The sequence below is a fragment of the Beta vulgaris genome, chromosome 9, assembly GCF_026745355.1.
Source record: "Beta vulgaris subsp. vulgaris cultivar EL10 chromosome 9, EL10.2, whole genome shotgun sequence".
In the NCBI taxonomy this organism is placed as follows: domain Eukaryota; kingdom Viridiplantae; phylum Streptophyta; class Magnoliopsida; order Caryophyllales; family Amaranthaceae; genus Beta; species Beta vulgaris.
Genome location: NC_079210.1, coordinates 43,418,419 through 43,429,453, shown reverse-complemented (window position 1 = coordinate 43,429,453; position 11,035 = coordinate 43,418,419). Strand labels below are relative to the sequence as shown.

At 33.9% G+C, this 11,035-nt stretch overlaps 1 protein-coding gene across 4 annotated transcripts; it reads left to right on the top strand.

Annotated features, from left to right (window-relative positions):
* The first annotated feature begins 1,295 nt into the window (after positions 1 to 1,295).
* Positions 1,296 to 10,370, top strand: LOC104903912 (uncharacterized). 4 transcript variants are annotated; one of them, XR_007270069.2, is made up of 15 exons: positions 1,296 to 1,722; positions 2,076 to 2,213; positions 2,429 to 2,510; positions 3,216 to 3,292; positions 3,504 to 3,604; positions 4,305 to 4,434; positions 5,031 to 5,147; positions 5,255 to 5,340; positions 6,804 to 6,870; positions 7,525 to 7,603; positions 8,351 to 8,442; positions 8,543 to 8,686; positions 9,427 to 9,499; positions 9,868 to 9,958; positions 10,068 to 10,370. XR_007270069.2 is itself a non-coding variant. In XM_010692055.4 (14 exons), the coding sequence occupies exons 1-13, from the start codon at positions 1,576 to 1,578 to the stop codon at positions 9,460 to 9,462; spliced, it is 1,296 nt and encodes a 431-aa protein (XP_010690357.2). In that variant the 5' UTR covers positions 1,296 to 1,575; the 3' UTR covers positions 9,463 to 9,499; positions 9,868 to 10,370. The 4 variants fall into 4 exon arrangements, 2 of the variants coding, with proteins under 2 accessions (XP_010690357.2, XP_010690356.2); XR_791546.4 differs by having other exon boundaries at positions 1,299 to 1,722; positions 9,873 to 9,958; XM_010692055.4 differs by having other exon boundaries at positions 9,868 to 10,370.
* Positions 10,371 to 11,035: the final 665 nt, after the last annotated feature.

Sequence of the window (11,035 nt, the reverse complement as noted above, 5' to 3'; positions counted from 1 at the left end):
TCATGAACTTATTCCAGGAAACCCTCGTATTAAGGAATCTCCTAATTTAGGTTTATACATAGGTCTTTCGCTTTCCCATAAAAGACCAAGGTGGAACGATATCCTATTTGTGGTGGTAAAGTGAGAAGTAGATTGGCCTCCTAAAATAAAAACTTGTCTAAAGCTGGTCGTTATTCTCTTATTGTTTCAACCCTCAACATTATCCCGACTCACTATATGCAAGCCACTTTCCTCCATATAGCTACCCTGATGATTTGGATAAGATCTATTCTAATGTCCTTTTAGGGTCATGATGAGAAAAGAAAACTCTATCTAGTCTCAAAGGAAATGACATATCTTTCTAAGCATCTATTAGGCTTAGGTACTCAAACCATAGATTTATAAACAAAGCTTTCATAGCTAAGGTGGGCTGGAAAATTAGTCAAGGTTCGAATACCTTAGCAAAATAATGCATTGAATCCGAATATTTGCTTACCCACAAGGTCATTTCCTTTCATAAAGGGTCTCATGTATGGCGACATGGCGTAGCATTGGCCATGGTGGCCCTTTCTTGTTAAGAGTTGTGCCTGGATAATTGGAGATGGAACTACCATCTCCTTGCTTAATGATGAATGGCTCGACCTTGGTCCCATACGCGGTCTTATCATGGACCCCTTTCATGGGATCGGAGGATTCGAAGAAAAAGGTTAGTGATCTTTCCCTAAATGACAATGGAACTTTGATAACCTTGGCATCCACCTTACAAATTCATTTACGTCTCGAATCCTTAGTGTTCCCATCCCTAAGGCTAATAGAATTGACCACCATTTTTCTGAATTCACCTCCATCCACAAATTCTCCCTTAGCTTTGCTTACGAAGGAAGAATTTAGTATATATTCTTTTAAATTATAAACGAAAAACAATCTACCGAAATACGTAATTGTACATAATAATAAATTTCACCCATAAAAAATTAAATAGCAATGTGAAAACAATTTCCCACCTTTCCATCTCCATCCTCTCAAGGATAATGAATCGAAAGCTAGAGCTCAACATGGCTTCCACTTCCACCACTCAAAAAAAAAAAAGACACGCACAACACACATTTAAGAAAAGAACTTCTCAACTCCCTCCACAAAATACCAAGATATACAAGTACTATAATTTTCTCTCTTTCTTTTTGGAGATATTAATTAATGCTCCTCTTTTATTTTATTTTATTAACATCAATACTCCTTTAAAAATTTTCTCAGATAATATCTTATTTTCTTCAAAATAATTTTATCATTAAACCCTCTTTCATCACACTACAAATCCTGATTTTCCTAATTTAACTCATATAATTAAAATCTAATCTCCTACTTTAAAAAGATCCGTATCAACAAAAAAAACATCCTTACAAAACAAAACAAGTCTACAACTACAGTATCCATCCCGTAATATTCCCAATCGCCAGTTACACGCATCTCGCTCTCTTTTTATATCATCTTCCATCTTCTCTCACTCTACTCTCCTACTTTCTCTCTCCTCCCTTGATTTCCCCCCTTTTTTCTCTCTCCTCCTCCTCTTTCTCTCTCCTCAAACCTTCGATTTTAATGGCGGAATACACGCCGTTACATAACGACGTCGAACAACCTCCGTCTTTACCTTCTACGCTTGCTCCTACTCCGATGAATGTCGCCGGAAAATCTAAAACCTCGCGCGTCGCTTCTCTCGACGTTTTTCGCGGTCTTTGCGTCGTTGTATGTTTCTGCATTGTTTGATCGCTTTTTGGATTCTGCGTTTCTTGAAATTTTGTCCTCGAATTTCTTGATTTTTGTCGGTTTTCTTTTTTGTTGTTTCGATACAATGAGATTAATGATTTTGTTTTACCTAGTACTGTAGAATTTGATCGATGAACAAAAGATGATGAAAAAGTTTAGTTTGTCAATTGTTTTGATTTGGCGTATTTTGTTGTTATTTCTGGAATTATCCGTCGGAAAAAAACGAATTTTTTAGATTTGTCATTTACTAGTTATGTACAATTTCACGATCTTTTTTGTGTTATCTGGAAAAAAAAGGTTAATGTCAATTATTTCCTTTTATGTAAATTCAGCTGATGATGGTGGTTGATTATGGAGGTCCAATATTTCCTTCTATATCTCATGCGCCTTGGAATGGATTGCATTTAGCCGATTTTGTCATGCCTTTCTTTCTCTTCATCGCCGGACTTTCTCTTGCCATTGCTTACAAGGTAACTCTCTTTCTATTTCTTATATATTTCTCGACGATTGTCGATTCTTAAATAAGTGAAACACGTCTCTCTTTTTTAAGAACACTCTTTTAAGAACACATGAAGTATATATATTTTATGTTAATTTAGTTTTTTATTTGTAAATATAATAATTTACTATAGCAAAGTTGAATTGGATCTTATTGTAGTATTGAAATTTTTTGGTTGTATATCAGAAAGTTGGGGACCGTATGGATGCGACAAAGAAGGCAACATTAAGAGCTATGAAATTATTTATTTTAGGTGTTTTTCTTCAAGGTATGTACTGTATAATAGTATATATATATCTTTTTTTTGGTAAATTATATATATCTGGCGCACCACTTTTTATTCAATTTAATTATGATTGTACTATTACAAGCAGAACACCGAACCTACTTCATTAAATGCGTTTTTTTTGATTGGAAGTATGGATTTTTAAGCTCAAATTGCAGAAGACAAGTTATTGTTGCTTATTATATAGGCTAAAAAACTTTTTGGAATCACGCTTTAAATTTAGACTTTTAGCCTTTGAGGTCAACCGAAAGTTGTTTATGTTTGTTCTTTTCAAGTAGTTTTGAGTTTTGACTGTATATGTTGCTGGAATATCGTCAGACATTTTATTGTAGACTAGTCTTTGATAAATGATTAATGATAGCAATGCATTATGTAGGAAAAATATTTACCGTATGTACCAATAAGTTATTTTTGTCTTTTAGTTATGGTTTTGCACTTGTGTTGACTATTGACCATCTATATTGTCCTTCATTGAATGTTCTCCTCAAATCATGAGTTACTAGACTTACTACTTAGGCCCCATATGGCAAGAAACTCAACTGAACTGCTAGGAAGTTGAACATGAGAGCGTCTAAACTGAATTGAAAATAAGTCCAAAAGAACAGGGACTTAATGCTTAGGTTTTATGTATAGCCATGTTGTAACAATAAATCAGCAAAGATGTAATTGTTCTTGAATGTATCTCAGGTGGTTATCTTCATGGTGCCAAGTCCTTGACATACGGTGTTGATATTATGAGAATACGCTGGATGGGAATCTTGCAGGTTTGTTAAATTTACGAGAAGAAGTCTCTGGTTTTTGAGAATTATGTAATTAGACTTGTTAGGTCAAATACGTAGTAGTTTGGTTAAGCTCCCGTTGTTAGGGCAGAAAATAGGAGATTGAGCATCCATGTTATAGACTTAACTTATATCTTTGGAATTTTGTGTATTTAAAACTTTGAATTGATTGTGTTTCTTTTTGTCATTTGTTCAGCGGATATCTATTGCGTACCTAGCTGCTGCATTATGTGAAATTTGGCTTCCATGTCAAAATTGGAGAAAGTTCAGAATTGTTAGAAGCTACTTTTGGCAGTGGTAAAAAAACTTTGAATCCATAGTATATATTTGGTTATCTGAAGCTATACCACAGTTGCTATCAATTCAATATCTTGAGCTGCCTAGGTCGTTTCTCAATTTTTATAATGCCTTGCCCCTTTCTAGTGTATTCACTTTCTAATCACTCTTGCTTTTAGTGGTATGGGAGCTGGTGTGCTCTATTTTTGTAAGTAGGACCTTAAGTGTGATTTTAGCAAGTGCTCTTGTAATTTTACATAAGGGAAAGAAGAGTAAAGCTTAGTGACAAAAATTGTGTTTCAATACAGAAGCCAAAAAACCTAGGAGGGCTAATTCTACAACTTAAGTGGAGTAAATTCTTGAATGAAGCCAGAGAAATTCGCATCTTTCTGAAGAATATATCTACAGATTCAATCGAACTCTTATCATTGTTGCTTCACCCTTGTGATGGAAGCATAGAACCTACTTATGCAAATTGTATACTATGTAATACACATATCTACCAAATTCAAAAAATTGGAGTTGATTATATCTGATTTTTGTTTGTGAGTCTGAGAGAATCTGAATTTAGTTTGTGAAGAATAATATGCTTTGTTACAGTGGGGAACTCCTTTTTACTGAATCTTCTGGACAGTCTGGGAGTTAATTGGATTTAAACTTTTTAGTTGAATATAAATTCATTGCAGCTAACAACTTGTGCTAATATAATTTTGTTGTGCAGGTGTGTCACTTTGCTTTTGTCCTCCATATACATTGGACTCCTGTATGGTTTATATGTTCCTGATTGGGAAGTGAGTATGTCAAACTCTGGTTCATCTGTGCCTGCTGTAAATGGTACCGATGTCTACAAGGTGAGTGTTTTTAAATCTCTTTTTTTCTTATTTGGTGTCTCTTTGCTAAAATTAAAAGAATGAGCTACCGTGCATCTGTAAATTCAGACCTTAATAACTGCCGCTCGGAGTGTGTCTATATGCATTATGTTAATCAGAGTACTTGTTTTAGCGGTAGAGATGTTTCTTTTGACCTTGAATTCATGGGACCGAACCCACTAGTGACCCTTTGGGGTTATCCCTTCCCCCTCTCTCCTAACCTGCCAAGCTAGATTGGTTGACTGGTAAGAGATGTTGGTCCATTAGGGTCTTTAAAAGGAAAAATAATTGCATTATTGATCTGGAGTGGATTTTGGTCCAGTATGGTAAATCATTTTGGAAGATTTATCGTAGAAGATTTTCAACTTCAGAATGGCAAATATACATCATTGCTGGTCAAATTGTATTTATGTATTGAAATTCGTCCTGATCATACTTTCATAATTAGAGTTCTGTTATAGTAATATTCCGTCCTTGGTTACTCTTACATATGCATATCATCCTCATTGTGATGAAACACCTGGCTCTATATGGGAATTGTATCATCGATCTGAGATTCCTTATTTTAATTTTTTTAGATGAAATGTGGGTCAAGAGGTAGCATTGGCCCTGCCTGCAACTCAGCTGGAATGATTGATCGCTATTTTCTTGGTATTAATCATCTCTATATGAAGCCTTCTTTTAAAAACTTGAAGGTACCTTCTGAAATTCATGCAACTCGTTTTCGTAGTTTATTTAACTGATTGAATCACTATATGTCCTTCTGTTTATATTTATGATTGTAATCTTTCTTTGACCGCAGGTATGTAATAAATCCAAGGATGGCCTAGTACCTGAAACTTCACCTTCATGGTGCCATGCTCCTTTTGATCCAGAAGGAATATTGGGGTAAATATACATTATTTTCCACTCATTTTATTTCTCTGCAGTGGTAAAATTTCATCCTTGATTACTCTTACTTATATTTTATCTATTTGACGTGGTCTAAAAGTAATTATACTCGTATGTTAGATCTAAAAGTGAACTGGAGCATCATCTCTACAAAAATTCTAGCTGGTATTAGGATAAAGTCAAAATCCCATTGAAATTCTAAAATAATCAGTGTCCTAGTTAATATTCAGCGCTTTCTAATTAGTTGATTAAAACCTTTTATATAATAATTCTATTAGTTCTAAATTTGAGGGAGATGAATGAATCACTTAAAGTATAATTATATTACAAATGGACCTTGTTTAAAAGCATTCATCAAGCTATTTCTATTTCCAATCGTACTAGTATAATATTTATGAAGTTTATGTTAAAAGCTAATTCCCTGCTTCCTGATTTTGTCCTAATTTTTAAGGGAAAGTAAAAAGGTAGATCGAAAGAGTGAGTGTGTGAGTATGAGGCCCAACTAAAGAAAATTGTACATAGAAAATTTACCAAAAAATATATTTTGCAACTAAATTGGAATATTCCAAAATTGCATCTGTATTTTGTAGCAATTAAATTTGGATGGAGTAATTAATTTTATTTTTACTGTAAAATCATATCTATTTATCTTCAAACTACTTATAAATTATGATATGACACTCTTTGTGCTCTGTACTATATATATATATATATATATATATATATATATATATATATATATGAGTTCATATGAGAATGCAAACTTACATGAGAAATGAGAATGACTTTTACGCGCTATAACTCTTATGAATAAGTGATGTAACTCCAAAAAATGAATATTAGAAAGAAAAAAAAAATTTGGGCTCAAAATTTTTTAAGAGGGTATAACTCTAATGAACAAGTGTTGTAACTCTAATCCAATCGTGTGGTTGAGATTCATTCTCATATGATCTCGCCCGATGTATATATATTGAAAATTTTAACTTCCCTCTGATACAGCGAGGAAATGATCACCTCATAACCGTCAAGTTAATTAGACTATATAAGTTATAATAGTAGATTGAAATAGTAGGTGTCCAACATGGATGGTCTAGATTTATTTGAAATAACAGTCAACTTTTTCAAGTGGAAGCCATATTGCATCTGATAATGAAATTCAATATACATGTCTGTAGGAGCAATTTTCTCTGGTGTATTGGGCCCTTCTGTAGTCCCTCTATTTGCTGTGTCTTGACTTGGTTTTTTCGGAAATGAGATCTTTAATTTTTACAACATATTTGAATGATATTCTGAGTTCATGTACAGTTTTCTCATTGAAGAACTTATCTTCCATTAGAATTTTTCAAAATTACTGATAATTATTGAAGTATTGTTTCACTGTGTACTAAATCTCCAAAAAAATTGTTGTTCTTTTCTAGTGCTTGATTATGTTTAATTAACTTGTTATTTTGTTATGACAGTTCTCTCACTGCTGCTGTGACCTGCATTATTGGACTCCAGTTTGGTCACATTCTTGTACAAACACAGGTCAGAATTCAGAACTCAAACCAATTTACTGGCTGATATGACACACTCTCACACACATAAAAATAACAGTAAAAAACAAGAGGGGCTGGTAACACCAACTACCTCTCACTTAGAAAGATGGCTGCATTGCTCATATATTCATGAAATTTAGTGTGCTTAGCAATGTATTCTACTGCTACCAAGTGCGAGGGAGAAACAGGTGGCAGTATGAATAACACAAATGATTTTTGTATATGTAGTACATGCAGTTGATTTATTGAATTGTATATTTCCTCTCTTCAGCCGTGACCAAGAAATACAAGTATTTGATGGAGGGATGTGGGGCTTGGCTTTTCTTGGTTTTGATGATTGTAATAGTGGGATTGGCGAGGAAAGGGGGAGAGAATTAAGTTACCATTTGATGAAACTACCATATTATGTCATTTACCGGAATAAGTAGAGCTCACTAGGCTTCAGCTTCTTTTTTTTCTTTTTTCTTCAGTAAGGAAACGGCTGGTAAGTATGTTTTTTAGTTGCACACGGGTAATAAGAAGTTGAGGGTGACATAGGGGGAACTCAAGAAGATATACATAGATTGTTAATGATTAATTTTTCTCTGACTTGAGAAGTATGAATCACCTCTTTTATGCAAAATTAACAGTGAGGTTTTTGCAGGATCACAAGGAACGGCTGCATAGATGGTCCATGCTTTCATCGTTCACTTTTATTCTTGGACTATACCTTGTCTTCATGGGTACGTCTCACTTTGAATGGCCAGTTTTTTTTTTTTTTTTTTTTTAATCTTTACTTAAGTCTGCATCGCCACCACATCTTGAATATGGTTTTTTGGTAATCGGGTCAAATATGTGAAAATTGTATATGATTTTTCTGTTCTATTGTTGTAGATTTATGTTAAAAAATTTGCTAGTATCTAAATTAACTCTTAGGTAGAAAGGACAAAATGTATCAAACACGATATTTAATTCCAATCAAATGTATAGGACCTTAGTATTAAGAAATCGGGAGTATATACTTTATACCAACCTGTACATATTACTCCTGAACCATGAGGTTGGGGTCTTGGTACACAGATTTAATTTAACCCTCGATCCCAGTGTTCGTTTCAAAAATTCAATGCAACTTTGTGAATGCTACCAAATGCAAATTGGGGTCTGTTATGTTGCATTGTGTTTGTTGACTACCTAACATTGTACCCTCACCTTTATTATCTCTTTGCTGATAAAATTGTGTTCGAGAGATTCTTTTTCTTCTTATGATCTCATTTTGTGGTTTGAGTATGAATGTATATGACCTTTACCAACTTTTATTTCCCATAAAATTTCTACCTTATCAATATAGGGTTTCTTTGTATAATTATTTGATTGTATTATAAAGGTTAATCAATATGGCCATATGGGACTGTTTCATATCTACTGCTTACATAAATAAAAGATCTCTTCTTTATTTGCTTATCTTTCAACACTATTTGTCTTACTTTCAGGTATTCCCTTGAATAAATCGCTGTTTACAGTCAGTTACGTCCTTGTTACTTCAGCTTGTGCAGGATTCGTATTTTGCTTGTTCTATTTATGGGTAGGTCACAAAGTGGAGATTTACCAATTCATAGATATCATATCAGAACCCTTTGCAATTTTTTTTTATAATGTATATATTGTTGATTGCTTCTCTGTAGGTTGATGTTTGGGGATACAGGAGACTGATGTTTGCATTGGAGTGGGTGGGAGTTCATGCTTTGAGCATTTTTGTTTTATTGACTTCAAATATAGCAATTGTTGTGTTTCAAGGATTTTACTGGAGGACACCTGAAAATAACCTGGTAAGTAACACAAATTGTTCCAGCATTTTGGAAGTTTGATGCTATGTGAGGAAAATTGCAGATAATAACAGTTAACTAGTATTTTGCCCCGGGTCATTTATAATTGTCATTTGACCCGGGTCATTATAACAGTTAACTAGTATTTTGCCCCGGGTCATTATAACAGTTAACTAGTATTTTGCCCCGGGTCATTATATGTAATTATAAAAACATGTAGACAAGGAAAATTGCAGATAATAACAGTTAACTATTATTAATAAATTTCTTAATTGATTCCATCAGTTTTTCGTAATATTTTGTCTAGTGCGAGATTAGAAAATGGACGTTATGACATGATAAGTTCAAAAAAAACTTGTAAGGAATTGAGATAAAAGTAACAATTTTAATGAAATTTGGGTAAGAGAATGGTATTTAATAAAAGGGTTAAAGATCAAAAAACTTGTCTACATGTTTTTATAATTACATATAATTATAAGACTTTATCATGTTTTACTTTGAAACCTTAAGCATTGATATTGTAGTGGATTTGTGGTTAAACTCTCACATTGCATTTCAAAGGTCATGTGTTCAAATCCTAGTAACTACACATTTTTTTTATTGAGATTATAAACATGTGTATTACTTGAGAAGAGTGCCAAGTGACACCGTTCCCATGATAGGAACGCCTTTTAATATATTTGTATAGATCTATAGATCCTTTGCGATGACGCTGATTGATTATGTTCTTCAATATCCTACAGATTCAGATGGTTATCAGCTGCTTCGTCCGGCAATGACACGCAGTGTTTAACTATTACTTCCTCATTCTCTATGGTAAGCCCTGCTTTGCTTGCCTTCTTTGCCTATTATTTTAATTCAAATTCGGTGTTAGTTTCCCTTCCCCTGGAAGATAATTAGAATTGGGAGACATTTTCACTTGGTATTCTATCACTTACAGTCTTAACTGAATTTCATTTTAAACACAGTTTTCTTCCCTTGTTTGCTTGCTAAATAGTATCACTTAAGTTGCCATCACAAAAATGGTAAAAGTATTAGATAGTACTGTTCCCTTTAATTTTTTGTGTTTGTGAAATGTTACGGACTTACTGGGATGAAGGGAGTACATATCAATTTTGCTTAATTTTCTTTTAGCTTGATGAGAACCTCAAGTATATATTCTAATTATCATAAAATTGACATAGCGCAGCTGCATTCGCTCCACGGAGATTGGGGAAGTTGGAGTTACATACAAATAGAGGTTCCTGACTATCACATTGGCTGAAGCTTCTTATGGTACTGTTTACACTTGTGAGTTGTGAACCATATTGCTTTGCCAATTTACCAATTGCCAAAGTAAATACACACAGCTCTGTTGATGCAAACAGCTGCATCTTATTTCCAGGGCGTTGTATACTTAGGCCAGAAGATCTTCCTGACGGTTTTGTGGCTTCAGGAGGAAAGAAGAAATGAAACAGCGTATATCAGGCAGAGTTCATGGACACAATTCTCGGTTGTGCATACCCATTGACAGTGCCAATATGAGTGGGGGGTATAGAATGATTGAAGGTTCAGAATTTAGGCGTTACTACAATAAGATAGATTCTGAATAGGCAAAATTAATTATATCTAATTATATGTGAGGATGGATGTATATAAATTTATTATTACAGTGATTTAATCATATTGATAACACGATTCGTGTCAAGGCTATTGAGGAGGTTTCTAGAACGTTCTGTTTTTAGTATCCGATGTAGCTGGTTTTTTGACGATTTTCTGGGGGAATTTTGGTGGTTTAATATGAGAGATTGAGAGATGAAATTCTTTTTGTATATAGACAAAACAAATCAGGTTGGAATTACTTTGATTGTGGACAAAAAGTTGGAAACATTTTTTTTTTTACATTTTTGTAAGCGAACATTAAATTGCGTACTTGATTTACTTATTGGGCATTTGTTGATAATTATATGTCAAACTCGAATTAGGAATGCCCCTGGTCACTGCGTTTTCTGCCATAACATGAAAGAGGATATGGACCATATCTTGAGAGTTTGTCCGCGTGAGAAAGAGATATGGAGTAAGTTTAATTTCAACATCCGCCTTGATACCCCTTTTAAAACTTGGGTTCAAAAATATGATCTTATCTTCTAACGTTCTTCCTAATAATTTAATTCCTAGTAATGTCTGTCTTTATTTGTTGGGATATTTGGATTAGAAGAAATTCCTGGCTATTTAAAAAGAAAAACACCCCATCAGACGTCCTTATTAAAAATTCCACTTGGGCCGCCATCGAATGGTTCTTTATCTAGAATCAAACTAAGGTGGGTAAAGCTCCCAACCCCATTGTTAATGCGGCCTGGATCCCTCCTCCTC